Source organism: Notolepis coatsorum, assembly GCF_963971535.1.
Source record: "Notolepis coatsorum genome assembly, contig: SCAFFOLD_1525, whole genome shotgun sequence".
NCBI lineage: Eukaryota > Metazoa > Chordata > Actinopteri > Aulopiformes > Paralepididae > Notolepis > Notolepis coatsorum.
The window spans coordinates 18,089-42,500 of NW_028171222.1; the positions used below are offsets into that span (position 1 = coordinate 18,089).

The following is a 24,412-nucleotide window of genomic DNA, read 5'->3' on the forward strand; positions in this document are numbered from 1 at the left end:
ATCTATCTATCTATCTACCCGTCTCTCCCTCCTCTCCTCTCCTCCCACTCCCTCCTCCTGTCAGCCTCCCTTTCCTTCTCATTTCTGTTTTTGTTTTTGTTTCACACATTCTCTCTCTCTCTCTCTCTCTCTCTCTCTCTCTCTCTCTCTCTCTCTCTCTCTCTCTCTCTCTCTCTCTCTCTCTCTCTCTCTCTCTCTCTCTCTCTCATGTCATGTCTCCGGGGTGCCGAGAGGGGTCTCCTCGTCATCGCTCTCCGTCCGTCACAGCTTGATGTCCTGTGACTCCGACATCTTGGCCAAAGTCTTCTTCACCCTCAGGGCTGTGAGGCGTGACGCGGGGTTGTGGGCCCAGCACTCCGTCATCAGCTTCCCCATCTGTCTCAGGCACTGAGGACACGCACACACACACACACACACACACACACACACACACACAGACACACACACACACACACACACACACACACACACACACACACACACACACACACACACACACACACACACACACACACACACACACACACACAGAATCACAATAGGAACACTTTATATCCCAGGTGAAATACACATCCAATAATATATCTTGCAAGGAGGCCATATTGTGGCAATTCCAGGTGTAGGGGTTGCATAATAATAATAATAATAATAATAATAATAATAATAATAATAATAATAATAATAATAATAATAATAATAATAATAATAATAATAATAATAACTTTATTTGTATAGCACTTTTCATAAAAAATGTCAGTTAAAAGTGCTTCACAGCAGTAAAAAATAAATACAGGCATAAGCGAGCATAAAAAAGATAGAGAGGTAGCAAGGTCAGGTAAATCACAGTGTTTCACATTAGGATCTAGCATCCCAATTAGGCCTCTCTGTTTACGGTTTCATTCAGTAATAATAAAATAGAACAGACAGAGTAAAAAGTGTGATAAAATAGTTCAATAAAAATATACAATAACACTTACAACAGAGCATCACTCATGACACATTGAGTGCCAGCCACAAGAAATCTCGTTATTTCATGCCATGCGTTGAGTGCCAGGGACGAGAAATCTCGTTATTTAATCGTTATTGCTTTTATCAGCGATATCCATTCATTTTTCATCAATCTAGCCTCACGTTATCATTGGGACTGTCTATGAGCTCGAACAGGGAAAATACCACCCCCTATCGTCTCCCGGATGGTAATGCACCCATTGGATTGGACTGAATGGAAATGCATGAGAAAAGAAAACTCCGGAATCCACATTTTACTTCTCAGGCATGTAACCCGAGAAGATCGGATTCATTGTGGACACTCAGAACAGCGTGGAATGTGTTTCGAGACCTAATGTTGGATCAATAAACGCAATCGATATTTGGAATGGCGATCAGGAATTGGAATAATCTTTTTGCAGAACATCTGATGTGAGGTAAGGAATCTATGTTACCAGTCTTGGGGTAATCAGATGTATTTTTCACATATATCTCAACGTGTGTGTGTGTGTGTGCATGACGTTAGCGCTGACCAGGAAATAGATAATCGAGTACACATATACTATCGATAATCTAGCGTTTATTTGAAAACGATTCACAAATCAGCCGGAAAATGACAAATGTGTTTTGTGTATTCCAGTAAAGAGCTATTATCACAGAATCTTTTTTTTTTCTGGACATTTCCAAAAACATCCGCTGGCACTCAAAGTGTTAATAGAACAACAGAGCAGTGCATCGCTCTTAACACTTTTTGAGTTTCTTTACAAAGTTCTAACATACAACAGAGCAGTGCATCGCTCTTAAAACTTTGAGTTTCTTTACAAAGTTCTAACATACAACAGAGCAGTGCATCGCTCTTAACACATTCAGGGGCAGACCCGAGATATCCCGGGTTAACTCGCCATGCGCTGGGCGCCAAACCTGAGAAAAGTCAGGTTTTAATCGTTATTTCTTTTATTCGCTATATCCATTCATAATTCATCCATCCAACATGGGAATGTGTCTGAGATCGCAAACGTACAATACCGCCGCCTAATGCCTTGCGGCTGCTATTGCACTCCATTTGAAACTATCTGGCTTGTTGTCTGGGCCGAGCTACGGCGTGCAGGCGGGGTCTAAACACTCAAGACAAGCGCTTATAACACATGCATCGACGAGGGTCGGGCCCCCCCGGTTCGTGTTCTTTGGTTTTGCAGTACATCATAGACCAGGGCCCTCATGCATCAACGTGTTCTACGCACAGATCTGTGCTTACCCTGTGCGTACGATCATTTCTAAGCAAAGAGTGGGATTCATCAATTTGAACTTGAACTTGACTTCGTGCTTACATCTACGCACATTTCAGACCTGGCGTACCTAGCGCCCAGTGGTAGAATATATTATTACAACAAGGAAATGAGCTTCTGTGCATAATAACACTGGCACGTTCTGTACGAACCGTAGTTCATTATAGTTCATTGTAAAATAGCAACAGTAGTGTAATTATGGTCAAAACCCTATAAATAGCATTTGGAATAATAGATCTTTCTCTCAGAATGAATGCAGCATGGTTTATATAGCGTTATCGGAATATACGGGGTGTAGGCTACTGACTGACTGCGCTCCGCGTAGCTTGATTGATTGATTGATTGAAAAGTTTATTAACAGATTGCAGAATGGGTACAGTACAGTACAGCTCAGTACATACAATTGTTGATTGGGGATGCAGACCAACTTTCGTCTTGTTTACATCAGGGTCCCCCATTTTCAATTCATCATAAATCATAAAGCTCAACTCGTTATTATTCTGCGCAGACCGCAGAAACACGGGAACGTTTTGATTATATTTAAAAGGCTTTACGTTAAACGAAACAAGTGGAACTTCGAAGCTGTAAGCAGAATACAAGTCATATGAATATAGTGTTCTTCCCCCTTTTTACTGTATAAGAAAGAATAGAAAACGCATTGCAATGACACTATAGTGGACAGACTATGTATATGATGGGATTCAAGTTCATGTATTGAAAGGCAGGATACAACATGCAGTGAGATTCATTGTTCTTGTACATGCTCTCGTATTATATTGTTTATATAGGCTACCCAATACTGACATCAAAATAGATTGTAGTATGCCTCTAGAAATCATATGCAGCAGGTAGAAAATTGACGGGAGATCCATCGCGATTTGGAATAGAATTGAGGAGAACTTTAATCCGTGGGTATTAATCAAACAACACGGGAAAAGGCAGTCATATTCCAGCGCGGTCTTTATTAGCCGACAACAAAATAGATGCCTCTAAAAATCATATAGCCAATCGAACACAACTAATAAAGGCATTCATATTGTACAGCACGGTTATAATGACACACAACACAACCAACGCCAAACAGTGGTCAACGAACGGTCTTTATTAGTATTTTGAGCTGTCCAGGCAGAATTGCAGCAATGGTTTTAGGGAGCCGTTGATATCTGACATCACCGTTTACAAGTCCGCCTTTTATTTATCCCATAAATCATAATACGCGACAGTGTCTTCTTGGTTCGACAGCAGTGAATTCTCCGTGGAGTTTCTCCGAGTCCCGCTCGGGTCGGTCCATTATTTCACATCCCATGGGGGGTGTTTCCTCATTTTCATGACCATATATGGATAATCATGCACGAGCATTGACGGTAGAACAAAGTGGTATTCATCAACACGGAGGACCATAGAGCCTGCGTACGCACGTGTGATGAATGCCGACTTCCCTGTGCGTACGCTAGTTCTACATTCCGTGCTTACGTGTGGAAGTAGGTCAAGTTCAAAGTCCACGTTGATGCATGAGGGCCCAGGTAAGGACTATATGTTATCAATTATTTCCCTGCGATTGCAGCATGTGTCTGTGGTGTGTGTGTAACGTGTCCCGTTAATAGCGATCAAAGCCCCGTCCCCCTCCCCTTTCATGCATGCATGATGAAACATAATACCGATAATCTAGCGTTGATTTCAGCTTGATTGTTGATCCAAGCGAGGAATGGCAACGTGTTTAGTGAATTGCACTAAAACGCTGTTTAGCAGAGTTTCCTGGGATTACACAGGATCACTCTAAAACTATACTCATATTCACCACGGTATAAAATGGAAATGTATGGTTGAAAAAAATTATCTGTTTTTTGCATGTTGACCGGAAGAAACTCACTGACAATCGACTATGTTATTAGATCCATAGCTATAATATTTAATATAGTTTTAGCACTGCAAACACCGGCATTTATCCCCATTGAACAAAGCGCTGGAACACAACGACCATACGCCCACAGCGACCTCTGGCGTCCAATGAGTTAACACTTTGAGAATAAAACAACAGACAGTCCAGTTGTGTTTTCCAAAGTAATAGTTTGCTTTATTTTTTAAATCAAACACAAACAATCTACAGCTCTCCTTCCTCTAACTTAAACCTTCTGTCTGCATGTGTCTCTTGCCCCCTATTTCATAACTTTCCTCAACATGCGTATCCCGTCGTGATTGGCTAGCTGGTCTTGATGCCTTACTAGCTTACTGTGCGCCTGGAAGCGGAAGCCCAAATATGGGCAGAGCCTAGCCATTGTGCCGTCACATGAGAGAGAGAGAGATTGAAATGTTTTATTGGAAGGATAAACCCCTTGCGATATGCTATCTCGTTTTCGAGGGGGTCCTTCAATCACCAAGCCCAGTGGGGTTGCCACAATAATCAACAACAAGTATGATGGACATGGACATGGTCCAATGACAACAGGAGCTCACATACAGTGCATAGCAACAGCACAAGGGACCGTTTAAAAATGTGGGTCTCTTGGGAATATTGTTTGTCCTATTACCCTGCACAATAATCTGCCTAATCGGTGTCAAAATAATATTTATTCTGGCCATATTCACACGGTGGCCATTTTGCTCTTATTTCATGCTCAGGATGGGATTCCTTTCCTGTTTTCCCGGCGGGACATAAGAGCAAAATGGCCAAAATGGCTGCTGTGTGAATATGGTCAATTAGCCTTAATTGAGAGGATGCATGGAAGTGCATCAAAGAGGGGTAGAATAGAATAGAATAGAATAGAATAGAATAGAATAGAATAGAATAGAATAGAATAGAATAGAATAGAATAGAATAGAATAGAATAGAATAGAAATCCTTTATTTATCCCGAAGGAAATTCAACACTACAGATCACAGTCAACAGTAAACATTTAGGTAGTCAAAAACAAAAGTCACGAATAAGAATAAAAATATATATTCTTATCTGCACAACATTTATTCTGCTCCCATGGTGAAGACGTGTTCACTTCAATGGTAATACTTTGACATACTACTTCCAAGAGCCGAAATACACAAATGTAATTACAGACTCGTGATTAACCTCACTCTGCTGCTTTTATCCACTGTAGCTTGTGTTTTGAAATGTATGGGAGTGAATGAATCACCTGCTCATTGACATGTAAGGGATAATGTATAGCTACGAGGTCATTGTCGCAAAATAATTGACCGACACAGAGTTTAGAATACCGAGGCGCCTCGCCGAGGTGTTTTAAACGTAGTGAAGGTCAATTATTTTGCGACAATGACCGAGTATAGCTATACATTATCCCGCTTATTACATGGCTAACTTACTAACAATATACCTAATTCATTTTACACCATCGACAAGACGAGATCAAATGCAGACGCAGTTGTTCTGTGGCTCCGTCCGCTGTCAGCCCAAATAAAGTTATTATTACCGCCGGCAGGTGTGTGGACTGATTGCACTGCTGCAGTGTGTGTCAGTGGGCTTGATTGCGAACAGCTGCGAACAGCGGTCATTATTGCTCGGCAGAGGTCCGTTATCGAGTAATAACGGACCTCTGACGAGCGCTATTGACCAATCACAATCAAGCATTTCGGCGAATGTTAAAACGCCATGTAATAAGCATTTATAATTAATCACCTGCTCATTGACATGCATTTATAATTAATCACCTGCTCATTGACATGCATTTATAATTAATCACCTGCTCATTGACATGCATTTATAATTAATCACCTGCTCATTGACATGCATTTATAATTAATCACCTGCTCATTGACATGCATTTATAATTAATCACCTGCTCATTGACATGCATTTATAATTAATAACCTGCTCATTGACATGCATTCATAACGATCTGCTCATTGACATGCATTCATAACCATCTAAGTAAAGTCCAGCTGCATGAGTCATGTATCAGTTATGAGAGACTTTTAGCATGTTGATGCTGAGATAGTTGTGTAGCAGTGAGAATTGTAGCAGTTTATAATTATGCATATGCATCTATAGTATAGACTATAGATAGACGATACACACATCACTCTCCACAATAGGTGAATGTTATATAACTATATGTATCTCACTCTCCACAATATGTGAATGTTATAGAACCATAATATGGTATCTCACTCTCCATAATATGTGAATGTTATAGAACTATACGTATTTCACTCTCCATAATATGTGAATGTTATAGAACTATACGTATTTCACTCTCCACAATATGTGAATGTTATAGAACTATACGTATCTCACTCTCCACAATATGTGAATGTTATAGAACTATACGTATCTCACTCTCCACAATATGTGAATGTTATAGAACTATACGTATCTCACTCTCCACAATATGTGAACGTTATATAACTAGGGGTGTGTAACGATGCGACCTCACAACGATTACATTCGATTACGATTCTTCAGGCAATGATTCAATGCATCATGAAATCTCTTCATTTGACCACGATTCGATTCGATTCGATACATTTTCTGTCAGTTAATTCCCCCAAAGATGTTGAATACACAAATGTGGCTGGGGGAACTGATTCACTCAGCATGAATGGACTATAGGTCAATAAAAACAATACACACAAAAAATATTATAATAAATTAAAAAATTAAAAAAATATATATAGGCCTATATATTTTTTCGATTAATTTAGATTATAATCGATTCTAACATTTTCAAATCGATGCAGTTGAATCGTCACATTAGAATCGATGCATTTCGATGCATCGTTACACCCCTATATAGAACTATACGTATCTCACTCTCCACAATATGTGAATGTTATAGAATTTTAATGTATCTCACTCTCCACAATATGTGAATGTTATAGAACTATAATGTATCTCACTCTCCACAATATGTGAAGGTTATGGAGCACTGACACAATTACTGACTTGAAAGTGGTTTATTCCATCCATATCTGTCTGTACATACCTGCATATAATAACTTTTACATATCTGTAGATACTATATCTATACATATCCCTTACCTACTCTTACTAGTTATGACTACTACTACTACTACTACTACTACTACTACTACTACTACTACTACTACTACTACTACTACTACTACTACTACTACTACTACTACTACTACTACTACTACTACTACTACTACTACTACTACTACTACTACTACTACTACTACTACTACTACTACTACTACTACTACTACTACTTATCCGATTAGCACTATTACTCAGTAGTACTAATTTATATATTATACCCAGTTTAATCACCTGGTATAATAATATAGTGTAATATAGTGCAATATACTACTATTGCACTTTACTATACATTTACATTTAGTCATTTAGCTGACGCTTTTATCCAAAGCGACTTACAAGTTCTGTACGACAAGTCATCAGGAAGGGCACAACTCTATCAGCTGAGTAACAATGTTCATCAAAGTGTTGAGTGCTACAGTGTATGTTAGTTTATTAGGACAGTAAGTGCATGATAGTAAGGTTAGATAGGGTTAGATTATTTTATTTTTGTATTTCCGATAATGGTATTACATTTGCACTCTGGTTGGATGCCAAACCTCTTTACGTTGTACTGTACTTGTGCTGTATGGTGACAATACATTTGAATGAAATCGAATCGAATCAAATCTAATCTAATGTGCAAGGCCTGACATGACCCAGGTTGTACAAGGACAATGAAAAGTATTGGAACAACATGCAAACACCGCTTGGTCAATAATAAACAGAAGCATACTGTAAGCGAGCGTCTCAGAAAACTGTACTGTGATATTCTGTGTCCACTGTAGTGAGGCGGGCCAAGCATTGATCTCACAAGTAACTCGGGTTGCGTGAAACACGAGACTCGAAAGTGGCCGACACACTCACTTATGACCCCGATACGGACTAAATGGGCTTTGAAAAGCAAACATTGACAATCGATAAAGATGTATCCTCTATTGGTGCACAACGTGGCATGAGCAGTCGACCTAATCAATCCAGGTATCCATCTCCCCTGGTCTTACGATGCCACAATATAGACCACTGCAATTCCGCCGTTACATTGAGCTCATGGAGGAGAGAGCGGGGGGAGAAAATGAATGCATGTGGATGAGAGCCTTGACATTAAGTGGTTGTAGCTACGGCTGTGGGGGTGCGGGAGACATGATCCAATAGACTGTTATACGCCTGAGTCTCCTGAACATGGAGAGACCAGTTCCAAGTCGATCGGCACTTTATCGGCCGAGCTATAGTCACTTTTTCGCACCTACTCCCGAACTATGCATGTGCAGATTGATGAACCTAGATCTTTGGACAATCCAGAGAGACTCCTTGGGCAATCTGTGCATGCGTAGTTCGGGAGTAGGTGCGGAAAAGTGACTATAGCTCGGCCGAGAAAGTGCCGATCGACTTGGGATTGGTCGCTCCGTGTTCAGACCGCTTGTATGCTTTCTACAACGGAGTTCGGCAATTTGCGAATCTGATTGGCCAGGTCATTTCTGGTCATGTGACATGTACGCCCAATCGTGGGACCGCAAGTTTCTACACTGGTTAGGCTTACGCTCGTTCGAAGTTGGTTAAGGTTAGAGTTTGTCTTAGAGCAGGGCGATAGAAAGCCAGGTGCTTTGCAGGCTGTTCGACACGGAAATGGGCAAAGACACAGCTCGTCACGCTATTGGGCGCACACATGTCACATGACCAGAAACGTCAGTGGCCAATCAGATTCGCAAATCGCCGAACTCCGTTGTAGAAAGCATGGACGCGTTCAGGCCACAGCCGTAGCTACAACCACTTATGTCAAGGCTCTCATCCACATTCATAAATCTTCTCTCTCCCATGATTTCAGAATACCGGAAGTGTTGCGGTGGTCTATACACAACTACTACACCACAAAAAAATATTATTCTGTGATAGGCTACTCCCATTGCCACACCACCTTTTAGTAAATTACCGAATTAATGAGTGAATGAACAAATGAATGAATGAATGAACAAATGAATGAATGAATGAATGAATGAATGAATGAATGAATGAATGAATGAATGAATGAATGAATGAACAAATGAATGAATGAATGAATGAAGGAACGAATGAATGAACGAACAAATGAATGAATGAATGAAGGAACGAACGAATGAATGAATGCATGAATGAATGAATGAGTGAGTGAGACATTGCCGGACATTAGAGGTGCTTTGCATCTAAGATCAACAGTAAAAGGAGCCTCTACCTCATCACTGCTCCAGCGGTTAGCGAAGGACGGCCTCTGTCTCTTGATGCAGACCACCTCTCTCATGTCCTCGTAGGAGGGGTCCGTGGGCACCAGCTCATGGTAGGGCAGCTGGTACTCCTCCACGATACCTGGAGGAGAAACACAAGGTCTCTTAAGAGTTGTACACACGCATGGGTACTTGAGTAATTGTACATCGTTACAATACTTAAGTACTGTTTTTGTGGATTTGTACTTTACTCGAGTATTATTAAGTTTGTATACTTTTTTTTACTCAATTACATTTCAGAGAAAAAAAACATACGTTTTACTCCTTACATTTAAAATGCAGACCTACAAAGTACAAAGTACTAATCTCTCGCAGGTCCAACCATTTTTATTTGTATATTTGTTTCTCTGGCCGAACTAACGTTAACGTTATTAATCCTGCGGCCGCTCTTTATTTAAAAACAGCCAATCAAATCCTGGAAAACGAACCCGCCCATACCCCATGCTGATTGGTCCTTGTGCAAGACTAGAAAGCGGGGATCTTTGATTAAACACCTGCTATCAGAAGAATAGACAGTCAGAGTGACGAGCTACAGATGATGGCCACAAACGATAGTACGAGTGATGAAGAGGACGAAACGGAACATTTCATTGCTCGGGAATAAAAAAAAGTTTTAACTTTTACTTTTTTAGTACTTACGTACATTTAAAAGTAGAAACTTTTTTACTTTTACTCAAGTGTGTTTTTAACCAGATACTCTGACTTGAGTACGATTTTGAGACGGTACCCATACTTTCACTTAAGTATAATTTCTAGGGGTGTAAAGGTACGCGTATCCGTACCGAACCGAACACATTTCAGTGTACTGTACCGTACCGAACGGCTGTGTAGTGTACCGAACGAATACAACGGTATGTTAACCACTAACGACCGCCCACCGGGGGCTGTTTTTTTTCACAATCTAATATAATAATTATATATATATATTTTTACAAGTCGATTATTAATTTCAATATAGAATATTCGTTGATAAGGGCGGCTAAGTGGCGCAGTGGGCAAGACGCTCGCCACCAACACAGGAGATGCTGGGTTCGAGCCCAGCTCTCGGCATTGCTTCCGGCTTGGCTGGTCGTTCATACTAATACAATTGGCAGTATTAGGGGGTGGGAAAGCCGGTGGGTGGGGATCGGACGTTGTGGACAGCGACTCCTACAGGTCGGTTGGTGCGCCTGTACAGCAGAATCAGGAAGTATCGGGGGCAGCGTGAACCTCCCACGCGTTACTCCTCGCCGCTGAGAGATCGCGCTGTGCAGGTGAACAGATGCGACGGCTGCCTCCTCGAGTACCGGAGGGGACACGTGATGCAAGGCTTCGTCCACATTGCAGCCGACCAGTGGGAGGCATGGTCTAACAACGTTCGAGACAGGGGAGGGTAGAATTGGATAATACGAAATTGGGATGGGAGAAAAAGTAGATAAAAAAAAATATTAGTTGACAGCCCTACAAGTACAATTAGTTACTGCACACTACATCACCCCTGAGTGGAACATGGAAAGCCAAACTTTCCCCCACTGTACCGAAAACCCGTACCGAACCATGACTTCAAAACCGAGGTACGTACCGTACCGTGGTTTTTGTGTACCGTTACACCCCTAATAATTTCTGGGTACTTTTTACACCCCGCGACTATACCACCACTACGTGACATGGTGAGAGCGGGTGAAAGAAAGAAGAGAACGTGTCGGTGTCGTCCTGTACCTCCGGAGACGCAGCGCCGGGCGATCTCCCAGAGGATGAGGCCGAAGCTGTACATGTCGGCCATGATGTAGGACTGGAAGTGGGCCCTGTTCAGGGTCTCGTCCAGCACCTCGGGGGGCATGTAGCGCTTGGTGCCCACCCTCGTGTTGGGAGGAATGTCCACCTCGTTAGATTCACTGAGGGAGGGAGAGAGAGAGGGAGAGAGGGAGAGGGAGAGAGAGAGAGAGAGAGAGAGAGAGAGAGAGAGAGAGAGAGAGAGAGAGAGAGAGAGAGAGAGAGAGAGAGAGAGAGAGAGAGAGAGAGAGAGAGGGAGAGAGAGAGAGAGAGAGAGAGAGAGAGAGAGAGAGAGAGAGAGAGAGAGAGAGAGAGAGAGAGAGAGAGAGAGAGAGGGAGATAGGGAGAGGGAGAGAGAGAGAGAGAGAGAGAGAGAGGGAGAGAGGGAGATAGGGAGAGGGAGAGAGAGAGAGAGGGAGAGAGGGAGAGAGGGAGAGAGAGAGAGAGAGAGAGAGAGAGAGAGAGAGAGAGAGGGAGGGAGATAGGGAGATAGGGAGAGGGAGAGAGAGAGAGAGAGAGGGAGAGAGGGAGATAGGGAGAGGGAGAGAGAGAGAGAGAGAGAGAGAGAGGGAGAGAGGGAGATAGGGAGAGGGAGAGAGAGAGAGAGAGAGAGAGAGAGAGAGAGAGAGAGAGAGAGAGAGAGAGGGGGGGGGGGGGGGGGGGGGGGGTTAGTTGCCTGAGGTAAGTTAATAAGATGATTTACTTGCTTTGTAGTTTTCAGGAAATGGCTCAAATAGATTGAGGTTGAATTGTATCATCTATCAATACAACGCAGGTCATTAGCCCATTGTGTCTTAACACTATGACAACCGGTCGCGTGTAGCTGTTCCGCAACAGTAAGTGACTTCCGGGTAGGCCTGATTGGCCCCGACAGGCACGTGACGCGCAACTTTCTCTGCCGCGCGGCACGCTCCGCTCTTGCGGAATGATGTAACCGTCCAAATCCGCTATGACTCTCATTCGGCGCTTTAGCTCACCTCGCAGAGCAGCGGTCCTGCGATCCTGCAGTCCGTTGTTGACAAGTTCGAATCCCATTGAATTTATTTTTTTTAACGTGATTTTTTTTTTAACGTGTATTCTTTCGCCGGTTAAGGTTAGGCATGGTTAAGGTTAAGGTTAAGGTTAGGCATTGTTTCGGAGTTGGTTAAGGTTAGAACGGTTAAGTTTAGGCGCTGTTAAGGAGCTGGTTAAGGTTAGAGTTTGTGTTAGAGAATGGCAATATTCTTTCTATGGTTAAGGTTGGGCATGGTTAAGGTTAAGGTTAAGGTTAGGCATTGTTTCGGAGTTGGTTAAGGTTAGAACGGTTAAGTTTAGACGCTGTTAAGGAGCTGGTTAAGGTTAGAGTTTGTGTTAGAGAATGGCAATAGACAGCCTATTTCCGCGCGACAGCTCTCAGCAGCCTCGTTGCGCGTCCTGAGTTTGCCGCGTCACGTGCCTGTCGGGGCCAATCGGGCCTACCCGGAAGTCACTTACTGTTGCGGAACCGGTACACGCCAACCGGTCGGGCCCGGCGATTTAGGCCTCAGAGGACAGCAGATAGTAAACAAACCGATGTACTTTCTAAGAGCTTTATATATCATTTATAGTATTGCTATCTGCCCATTCTCATTGTCACTTGAGTGCATAAACCGTGCCTTCATAATGGCTTAAAGAAAATAAAAATCCATCGGTTGGTTGTCATTTTATAGCGTCGTGAATATAAGGTTTATCGCACTTTTCGTCTCGTCTTTTTTCCCGGGAGCTAGATAATAGGCTAAAACGTTGGCGCCGTTATATCAAACGCCATTTCTGCTGTATATATACGAATGAAATAAAACAAACTGCGTAGCATCCGGACTATTACAGAGCATCTATGGATGAAATGGGGGCGGCGGGGAACGCCGATTACTATTATTGATTACCAATACAGTGTGCGTTCAATATAGCATTTTCATTGACCGATCACGTTACGTTATAAAACAATGTCCAATCCAGCTGTAATTTGGGGTAATATTATCCTACCGTCAGGCCATGTGATCGCCGGCAGCATTTCCTCACCAGTCATCGGATTCTGGTAGATCGATATGCACATTGGCTAATCATAAATCCCATTATTCCACGCTGAAAAAAACGCTCGCCAAACTGATCCAAGATGGAGGATGTTTGGCTGGGATCAAGGAACTATGATCCGCCCACAGAACTGTAGTTTGCATTTCTTTAGAAAATCACATAATGATACTGCAGTGGAGCGATGGCGCCCCTAAGCGGGTGTGGCCGGTACTGCATGTTTCGAAAATCAAATATGTGAAAAGATGCTGGTAGTGGATCGGGTACCTAAGAAGCGTTATAAATATGGAATAAAACAATAACAACTCGTCACGTATATACTCGTGGCTCTGGTCCACAACGCTCTTTTTCGAAACAAGTATTTACTCGTTCTCGGACGGCATAGTGTTACTCTATTGGATTTAGGCGTTGCTGAGTTAAATTATAATCTCAGTCTTTGTATTTCTTCAACATTCTTTCATTCATCTTTCCTACTATTCAATGAATAGACGCCGTCCGAAAATTACACAAATGCCCCCCCCCCCCCTCCCAGGTGTCTCTCACCTGATGAACTTGACGGACAGCCCCAGGTCCGCGATGCAGCAGGTCCCGTTCTTCTTCACCAGGATGTTCTTGCTCTTCAGGTCTCGGTGGGCGATGGCCGGCTTGCCCTGCGTCCCGAAGATCTCCGTGTGCAGGTGGCAGAGGCCGGAGATGGAGGAGTAGGCCAGACGCAGCAGAGCCTTGATGTCCAGCGTGGTGGACTTCAGGTAGTCGTACAGGGAGCCGTTCTCGTGGTAGTCTGTGATCAGGTACAGCTGGGTCCAGGAGCCCGTTCCTTTGATGTCTGCCGCTATGAAGCCTGAGGAGGGGGGGTAAGAGGGTGGATGCGATGTATGTACACGTGAGTATGTGCACAACCACACGCACTATGATTGGATTGAAGTCGATCCGCGTTCACTTCAATAAATTCCACATGTAAACACAACAGTTGATTGGCTGGTGACATGTAAACAGAACAGTTGATTGGCTGGTGACATGTAAACAGAACAGTTGATTGGCTGGTGACATGTAAACAGAACAGTTGATTGGCTGGTGACATGTAAACACAACAGTGCATTGGCTGGTGACATGTAAACACAACAGTGCATTGGCTGGTGACATGTAAACACAACAGTGCATTGGCTGGTGACATGTAAACACAACAGTGCATTGGCTGGTATTCAGGTTCATTACTTCTCTACATGTTGGATGTGACAATCTTCTCATAGCAAAATAATCTTGAATTTAGAATTTAACAATTTGCCCCCAATCCACACAAACACGCAGATACGCACACATGTCACACACACACACACACACACATTCTGCATTGCCTAAAACTGGATAGCATCAACAGCAGTTTTGGCCTGTCCTATTCTTTCTGTCTTGTCACCCCTCCCCTGCCACAGATGCTAGGACACACACACTCACTCACGCAATAACAAACTGATCTCCAAACATCTTCCTCCTCGTCCCTCTCCCCTTCCCCCTCACCCAGTATGTTCTCATGTCTCATCTTCCTCTGTGTCCCTCTCCCCTCCCCCCTTACCCAGTATGTTCTCATGTCTCATCTTCCTCCTCGTCCCCCTCCCTGCCCCCCTCACCCAGTATGTTCTCATGTCTCATCTTCCTCCTCGTCCCTCTCCCCTCCCCCTCACCCAGTATGTTCTCGTGTCTCATCTTCCTCTGTGTCCCTCTCCCCTTCCCCCTCACCCAGTATGTTCTCATGTCTCATCTTCCTCTGTGTCCCTCTCCCCTCCCCCCTTACCCAGTATGTTCTCATGTCTCATCTTCCTCCTCGTCCCCCTCCCTGCCCCCCTCACCCAGTATGTTCTCATGTCTCATCTTCCTCCTCGTCCCTCTCCCCTCCCCCTCACCCAGTATGTTCTCGTGTCTCATCTTCCTCTGTGTCCCTCTCCCCTCCCCCTCACCCAGTATGTTCTCATGTCTCATCTTCCTCCTCGTCCCTCTCCCCTCCCCCTCACCCAGTATGTTCTCATGTCTCATCTTCCTCCTCGTCCCTCTCCCCTCCCCCTCACCCAGTATGTTCTCGTGTCTCATCTTCCTCCTCGTCCCCCTCCCCTCCCCCTCACCCAGTATGTTCTCATGTCTCATCTTCCTCCTCGTCCCCCTCCCCTCCCCCTCACCCAGTATGTTCTCGTGTCTCATCTTCCTCTGTGTCCCTCTCCCCTCCCCCTCACCCAGTATGTTCTCATGTCTCATCTTCCTCCTCGTCCCCCTCCCCTCCCCCTCACCCAGTATGTTCTCGTGTCTCATCTTCCTCCTCGTCCCCCTCCCCTCCCCCTCACCCAGTATGTTCTCATGTCTCATCTTCCTCCTCGTCCCCCTCCCCTCCCCCTCACCCAGTATGTTCTCGTGTCTCATCTTCCTCTGTGTCCCTCTCCCCTCCCCCTCACCCAGTATGTTCTCATGTCTCATCTTCCTCCTCGTCCCCCTCCCTGCCCCCCTCACCCAGTATGTTCTCATGTCTCATCTTCCTCCTCTGTGTCCCTCTCCCCTCCCCCTCACCCAGTATGTTCTCGTGTCTCATCTTCCTTTGTGTCCCTCTCCCCTCCCCCTCACCCAGTATGTTCTCATGTCTCATCTTCCTCCTCGTCCCTCTCCCCTCCCCCTCACCCAGTATGTTCTCATGTCTCATCTTCCTCCTCGTCCCTCTCCCCTCCCCCTCACCCAGTATGTTCTCATGTCTCATCTTCCTCCTCGTCCCTCCCCCCCTCCCCCCTTACCCAGTATGTTCTCATGTCTCATCTTCCTCCTCGTCCCTCTCCCCTCCCCCTCACCCAGTATGTTCTCATGTCTCATCTTCCTCCTCGTCCCTCTCCCCTCCCCCCTCACCCAGTATGTTATCATGTCTCATCTTCCTCCTCGTCCCTCTCCCCTCCCCCTCACCCAGTATGTTATCATGTCTCATCTTCCTCCTCGTCCCCCTCCCTGCCCCCCTCACCCAGTATGTTCTCGTGTCTCATCAGCACCGTCTGGTAGATCTCCGTCTCTCTGAACCAGCTGGCCTCCTCTGTGGTGAAGAACACCTTGACGGCCACTCTCTCTCCCCTCCAGCGGCCCATCCACACCTCTCCGTAACGCCCCTTCCCAATCTGCTTCACCATCTGGATCTGCTTGGCGATGGTGCGCTGCACCTGAGGACAGACACGGGACACAGGGAGAGAGATTACTACTATCATCATCGGATTACTATCCCCGGATTACCGTCGTCATAATTACCATCGTCAGATTGCTATCGGTTACTATCCTCAAGATTACTTTCATCAGATTACTATCATCAGATTACTGTCATCACAAATGACTGCCAAACGCTGCCGAGATTAGGGGTTTGATTCCCATGGGGACCACCCAAAACACTCACATTACCGTCAGGTGCTTTGGATAAAGCATGAATGAATGAATGAATGAAAACTTTATTTAACAGATTGCAGAATGGGTACAATACAGTACGGCTCAATACATACAATTGTTAAGGGGATGCAGACCTGAGAAAGACGTTTGTCTTGTTTCCATCAGGGTCCCCCATTTTCAATTCATATAGACATATATGACATACATGACATACAGATAGTCAGTACTGCTACATCTATACATTTATGACATACCAGATTTGCAAATACAGTACTTTTTGTGATACAGAAGGAGTCAAGAAAAGGGAGTATATACATTTGACGTAGAAACTGTACATTGGAGGAGGTTGGGTGGGGGGGGTTGGGTACATTGGGATATTGACAACCATACTGGGTAATTTACATTGGAGGTGTTTGGGGGGGGGGGGGGGGGGGGGGGGGGGGGGGGGGGGGGGCGGGGGGCACACTGTATAAACAAGTAACACTGTACATTGAGGGGGGGGGGGAGGAGACACTGTACAAACAAACACAATTGTACATTGAACTATTGACAAAACCATACTAGGTAAATGACTGTACATTGGAGGGGGTTGGGTTAGGATATTTACAGGGGCCAGTGTTGAATTGCAGTCTCCCGTAGGTGTCCCTTGAGAGAGGTTTTGAAAGTGGGTAGTGATCCACATTCCTTTACAGCTTTGGGTAGGGCGTTCCACATTGATGTGGCATAATTGCGAAACGTGTTTAGTCCCTTATTTGAGCCGAATCTGGGTTTAACATGATTTGTGGAGCTCCCTCTGGTGTTGTGATCGTGGTATTCACTGACCTTTGGGAAGTATTTTGACATGTACATGGGTACCTTGGTCGTGTAGTGTATCTTGTAGACCAGGCCCATTGCAAGTTGCTGTACTCTGTCATCTACTCTAAGCCATCCTAGGTTGTCAAAGTGGGCAGGGGTGAGGTGGGTTCTAGGAGTAAGGTCAAGCAGTAGTCTGACCAGTTTGTTTTGAGATGTTTGTAATTTTGTTTTTAGCGCCTTTGAGGTGCTTTGGTACCATGAGGTGCAAGCATAGTCGTAGTACCCCTGAATGAGTGCTCCTGCCAGAGTCTTCAGGCATTCACATGGCACAGTATATGTTATGTTATGAGTTTTGTTATATGAGTTATATTTGTTACATTTCATTTCCAGCGCCTTCTGCGTTTTGGGTGGGATACCACAGGGCAGGCTTTAAATCAAAAATACTGTAGGCTAATATAATTTTGTTTTTACTATTAACGGCCCTAAAAGACCACTTAAAAACTGACTGTTTTACGATTGTCATCTCCTCCATCTTAATGTGCAGGAATAGAAAAACGATATCACCCCATGGCTCAGTCAGGGACGGGTACAATAGGGCCTTTGTATTATTATTAGTGTCTTATGTGTTCTGGGCTGGGGTCCAATAATAAGTGTTGTTAGGCGCTGATGTAGTGCAGTAGCGTTGTCTCACCAGAAGAGGGAGCCCTGAGCCAGAGCCAGAGCTCTGGGACTGTTCTATCAGGTCCTTCAGGGACTCTCCGGGGGGGATGTAGCTCTCGTCCTGCTCCAGGCTCATGCTGTAGCGCGGCCGCGACTCCTGCCGCTTATACCTGGAGGAGCAGACAGAGAGACGGAGGGTGGCACGGCTCCAGCGTTATTTCTGACACCATGTTGATACCATCATGCATGCATCTGAATTGATTTACATTTACATTTAGTAATTTAGCTGACACTTTTATAGTTTTATCCAAAGCGTAACAGTAGGCCTAGTATACACCTGTATGTCATGTATGTCCCTATGCCATAAAGGTCATGATGTCATGTATGTTGTGTATGTCATAAATGTCTCTATGAATTGAAAATGGGGGACCCGGATGTAAACAAGACGAAAGTCTTTCTCTGGTCTGCATCCTCTTAACAATTGTGTGTATTGAGCCGTACTGTATTGTACCCATTCTGCAATCTGTTAAATAAAGTTTTCATTCATTCATTCATTCATTCATTCATTCATTCATTCATTCATTCATTCATTCATTCATTCAGCGACTTACAAGTTTTGTACGACAAGTCAGCAGGAAGGGTACAACGCTATCATCTGAGTAACAATGTTCATCAATGTGCTGACTGCTGAGTGCTACAATGTAGGTTAGTATATTAGGACAAGTGCATGACAGGTTAGTTGGGGTTAGTTCGTTTTTAGTAATTTTTTTTCATTTCAGGTATTGATAGAAGAAGTGCGTCTTTAGTCGACGGCAGATAATGTGATTATGATTATGATTGCAACGTTTCCATGTGTATGAGGTAAATAAACTCCTTCCCATGTGATGTTGGTCATTTTTTTTTAACATAGCCAACGTTAAATACATCCGAGACTGCCTCAACATGGAAACAGCTAAACTCTACTTCAATTTAGTAATTATGTCCCATCTGACATACTGCATAACCAGCTGGTCTCAGATCTGCAAAACCACATTGACACCAATTCATTCAGTTCATAAACAGGCCCTGAAGGTGTTGGAGAAGAAACCCTTTCGCCACCACTACTGTACCATCCTCCAAAAACATGCCCTGCTAAGCTGGGAAAAAACATGCTGAAACTAAAAGATGCCAGCCTGATATATAAAATCCAACACGGTCTAGCGTTTATACATGTATAGCTTTGATTTGTCCCTGTACACTGTTTTTATTTATTTTTTTTTATTTTTTTTTATAGATGCACAAATGCCTAGAGAGTGAATGTACAGAATATGTTTTAAACTGTTTTTATATTAGCTTTAATATCCTTCTATATTTCAGTTTATTTTCTGGCTTAAACATCTAGCCCAGGGACTACAACTGAAAACTAGCAACCCTGCTAATGTTGGCATATTTACATGTATTAATTTATAAATGTATAAACTGTTGATTGATATGCACTGTCCCTGATCAAATGAACTGAGTAAAGTAAAGTAAAGCCACGTGACTAAGCCTCCTCGGACATGCGCGAGCTGCTGCGCCAAATGAAGTACAACGGGGCTCTATGGAGAAACCATGACACTCCCCTGACTAAAAAGTTGTTTCAAACGAAAACGGCTGGATGTCATTTAGCCAAAATCAGCAGCATGGCTGTGAGTGTGAGTCGTTCACCTTTTACACGTCTAGCTTTAGCTTGCCATGGATTGATTGTTTAGATCACTAGCATGGCTAACAAATGCAAATATATTGTAGTCCGCCCGGTTGTTCTGACCAGGATTGCGTTCATTTTTGCCGCCTTGATGCCACCAAGTCTGACGTGGACGAGAAACACATCTATATGGACAGTTTGAGATCGGCCCATTGTTTGAAATTGTATTTCGCACATCATTGTCCTGCTGTAAATATCCCATCTGTGCTGGTGCTTATTCTTTTTTTGTGATAATTATAATTATTTATTTTTTTATTTTTACAATGTAACAAAACACAACACAATACAGTAACAACAATAATACACAAGACATCACAGGACAGTACTATCACAGACACCACAAAATAAATGTCTTCCTGTCTAACTGTCGTCCGTGGACGAGATGTGCTTTTTAATTGTCAAATAATGAGTTGTTGTGACTAATCTTGGTCGACTAGAGCTGCCTGCACATGACCAGTAAAAACAGAGCTGCGCTGGCGGCTGGGTGGTTGTTTTCTCTGGAGAGAGAGTGGTGGTGGCACCCGACTCTGAGGCAAGCTGCTACCACTTGGCATCGCACGCCGCCCAAGATTACCACTCAAGATCGCCACTCATCACTGCACTCAGAGTGCTTTGACTCACTGTGGACTGATATTGAGAGCTATTACCGATGAGATGGCAAGTGTATGTGATGCTAACAGTAGGATACAAGGGTGTATCTTTGGTTTCAACATGGGGGGGGGTGCTTTAACCCATTCACAACCACACTACAGAAGGTTAACCTTTCACTACCACACTACAGCAGGTTAACCCTTTCACTACCACACTACAGAAGGTTAACCTTTCACTGCCACACTACAGACGGTTAACCCTTTCACAACCACACTACAGAAGGTTAACCTTTCACTACCACACTACAGAAGGTTAACCCTTTCACAACCACACTACAGAAGGTTAACCCTTTCACTACCACACTACAGAAGGTTAACCTTTCACTACCACACTACAGAAGGTAACCCTTTCACAACCACACTACAGAAGGTTAACCTTTCACTACCACACTACAGACGGTTAACCTTTCACTACCACGGTTAACCGTCTGTAGTGTGGTAGTGAAATGGTTAACCTTCTGTAGTGTGGCAATGAAAGGGTTAACCTTCTGTATTGTCACAGTGAAAGGGTCATTGTAGTGTGGCAGTGAAAGGGTTAAATGTTGGGGTCTGGTGCGCCATTCTGGTGTAGTTTTATGAGAGGCACGGTCTGCAAGGTTGATATGGTATGGCCCTGTAGGGGTGTCTGAAATGGTTGGTTATTATACTGTATAGTTACAGGTAAGAAGAATACATGTTTTCACCCCATTATTATTTTTTACCTCTTTTGCGGAGGGGGGTTGTCTTTCATATTATCTATATCTTTTGAGGGGGACAAGTTTGACCTCTTCTCAATATTGAGGGGGCCGACCCCTGCAACTCCCCCTAAACCCATGCCTGTGCTAGCACAAATCAAATCAAATCAAATCAAATTTATTTATAAGGCCCAACAACACACGTTAATGTCCCCATGGGCCGTACAGGTCTTCTTTAAACAAGTCAAGAAGAAAACATAACAATAAATCACGAACAGAACAAGGACACCATAAGGTCCAACAAATTTAAAATAAATGAAAGAATGGAAGCACTCCCAGACATACCCCACGCGAAGGTAAGGAAAAACTCACTAAAACCTAACAATAGGTAAAAATGCTCCACAGGCAATGTGGAGGAGAGAAACCTTAGAAGGGCCATTCAAGGGGGGATCTCCCTTCTTAGATGTCGGTGATAGTAGTGTTGCAGATGGACAGTTGATAAGCATGCACTCAAGTGTGTAGTGAAACACAGATGAGTGCATGCAATAGCAACTGAACATTTTGAAAGATTAAAGATAGAGCTGATAGCGATAGCAACTGAACATTTGAAAGATTAAAGATAGAGCTGATAGCGATAGCAACTGAACATTTTGAAAGATTGAAGATAGAGCTGATAGCGGATCTATTTGAGGCACAGGGAGGGTCGCGTCCTCCCCGTCTTAATCACGGGACATTCAACACTCCGGTCATTGCTCAGGGACAGCCGGAGACAGGGAGATAGGGGGCGGCGCAGAGAGGGTCGCGAACTCCCCGACATCATCACAAGCAACCCGAGGAAGACTGTCCTCTCTGGGTTCTGACGTCACCACACTCGTCTGACTGAAAGGGTTATGTCTCCCACTGGCCATGTATTTCCAAGCTTCCTTCTGCCCAATCCTTATAGGCTTGCCCTTCTGACGATTGTGATTGGTTTATGAAATACAAACAACACCATATTCTCTATCAAGTTAGGACCTCTACTATATAACTAGCATGACATAACTAATTATATCTGTATAATCCCCTTTTTTCTTTTGGTCTTTGTTGAAATCTTTGCTCTTTTCTTTTTCTTTTCAGGCCTATGACGGGGTGGGTTGGGGGGATTATTTTTTTAATTATTTACAATTTTGTTGTTAATTTAAAAAAAATCGATTTTTATAATGTATTATATTGTTATAAATACAACAAATCATTTATTATATTATTATTATTATTATTATTATTATTATATATATATATTTTTGTCAACAGTGGTTGGTGCAGGGGTTTGGGGGTAGGATTTTTTTTAAATGAGGCAAGGGGCAAGGCAATGCTTGTAGTTGGCAAATAATTTTAATTATGTTTTATGTGATTTTTTTTGTATGCCTGTACCTGTGCCTTTCATCCAAAAATGAAATGAAAAAAATAAAAAAAATATATGAAAATGAAATACAAACAACACAGAACCTGGGAAGCACAACAGTTGTGATTGGATGGTCAAGAAAAGAGGCAGGATTTGCGATATGAGGTGAATTATAGTGGACCAATGGACTGAGAGCGGTCTGCGTTTAGTGTGTCTCACCTGAAGTAGCAGAAGACCAGGATGAGGCCCAGGATGATGCTGCACACAGTCATAGAGATGAACAGGGCCATGTGGTGGATACTGCTGTCAACATAGTCTGGAGGAGAGAGGGAGAGAGAGGAGGGGGGGAGAGGGAGAGAAGGGTGGAGGGAGAGATGGAGAGGTTGGGGGTTGGAGAGAGAGAAAGGGGGTGGATAGAGACAGAGGGAGAGAGGGTAGAGGAGGATGGTGAGAGGTAAAGGGAGAGAGGGGAGGAGGTGGATTGGAGGTAAAGGGATAGAGGGTGGAGGTGGTGGATGGGAGGTAAAGGGAGAGAGGGGAGGAGGTGGATGGGAGGTAAAGGGAGAGAGGGTGGAGGAGGTGGGTGGGAGGCAAAGGGATAGAGGGTGGATGGAAGGTAGAGGAGAGAGGGTGGAGGAGGTGGGTGGGAGGCAAAGGGATAGAGGGTGGATGGAAGGTAGAGGGAGAGAGGGTGGAGGAGGTGGGTGGAGGTAAAGGGATAGAGGGTGGATGGAAGGTAGAGGGAGAGAGGGTGGAGGAGGTGGGTGGGAGGTAAAGGTAGAGAGAGGGTGGATGGAAGGTAAGGGAGAGAGGGTGGAGGAGGTGGGTGGGAGGTAAAGGTAGAGAGGGGTGGATGGAAGGTAGAGGGAGAGAGGGTGGAGGAGGTGGGTGGGAGGTAAAGGGATAGAGGGTGATGGAAGGTAGAGGGAGAGAGGGTGGAGGAGGTGGGTGGGAGGTAAAGGGAGAGAGGGTGGATGGAAGGTAGAGGGAGAGAGGGTGGAGGAGGTGGGTGGGAGGTAAAGGGATAGAGGTGGATGGAAGGTAGAGGGAGAGAGGGTGGAGGAGGTGGGTGGGAGGTAAAGGTAGAGAGAGGGTGGATGGAAGGTAGAGGGAGAGAGAGGGTGGAGGAGGTGGGTGGGAGGTAAAGGGATAGAGGGTGGATGGGAGGTAGAGGGGAGAGAGAGGGTGGAGGAGGTGGGTGGGAGGTAAAGGTAGAGAGAGGGTGGAGGAGGTGGGCGGTTGGACAGGAAGTCAGACTCTTGTGGGAACATCTTCAGTGTCAGGTTTAGAGCTGGATCACCAAGCTGGTCCTCGCTGAGAGACGTGTTAACTCCCACACTGTTCTACACTCTCTCTCTCTCTCTCTCTCTCTCTCTCTCTCTCTCTCTCTCTCTCTCTCTCTCTCTCTCTCTCTCTTTCTTTCCATCTTGTCATCTCTCTCTCTCTCTCTCTCTCTCTCTCTCTCTCTCTCTCTCTCTCTCTCTCTCTCTGACCCCTCCTCTCCCGGTCCTAGCGTTTGATCGATCACATCCCCTTCCTGAATCCCTCAGATATCGGGTGTCGCACTGACATCGCCACGGCAACCCCAGAGGCCCTGAGCTGCTCTGTGGCTCTAGCCTTTCTGCCGTGCTCCTGTCAATCATACACACACACACACACACACACACACACACACACAACACACACACACACACACACACACACACACACACACACACACACACACACACACACACACACACACACACACACACACACACACACACACACACACACACACACACACACACACACACACACACACACACACACACACA

At 44.4% G+C, this 24,412-nt stretch overlaps 1 protein-coding gene across 1 annotated transcript; it reads right to left on the bottom strand.

Annotated features, from left to right (window-relative positions):
- Positions 1 to 231: 231 nt before the first annotated feature.
- On the bottom strand, positions 232 to 22,909 carry LOC311248314 (bone morphogenetic protein receptor type-1B). The gene is made up of 7 exons (XM_084339218.1): positions 22,815 to 22,909; positions 18,199 to 18,337; positions 16,303 to 16,495; positions 13,860 to 14,157; positions 11,217 to 11,392; positions 9,470 to 9,600; positions 232 to 387 (listed from the first exon to the last, which is right to left on the bottom strand). The coding sequence occupies exons 1-7, from the start codon at positions 22,883 to 22,885 to the stop codon at positions 262 to 264; spliced, it is 1,134 nt and encodes a 377-aa protein (XP_084195344.1). The 5' UTR covers positions 22,886 to 22,909; the 3' UTR covers positions 232 to 261.
- Positions 22,910 to 24,412: the final 1,503 nt, after the last annotated feature.

Coding starts and splice junctions, on each gene's coding strand:
- LOC311248314 (XM_084339218.1), bottom strand. CDS start 22,885: ATGGCCCTGTTCATCTCTATGACTGTGTGCAGCATCATCCTGGGCCTC. Junction 18,338..22,814: donor CTGGTCTTCTGCTACTTCAG/GTGAGACACACT, acceptor CTGCTCCTCCAG/GTATAAGCGGCAGGAGTCGC. Junction 14,158..16,302: donor GAGACACGAGAACATACTGG/GTGAGGGGGGCA, acceptor CCCCCTCCTCAG/GCTTCATAGCGGCAGACATC.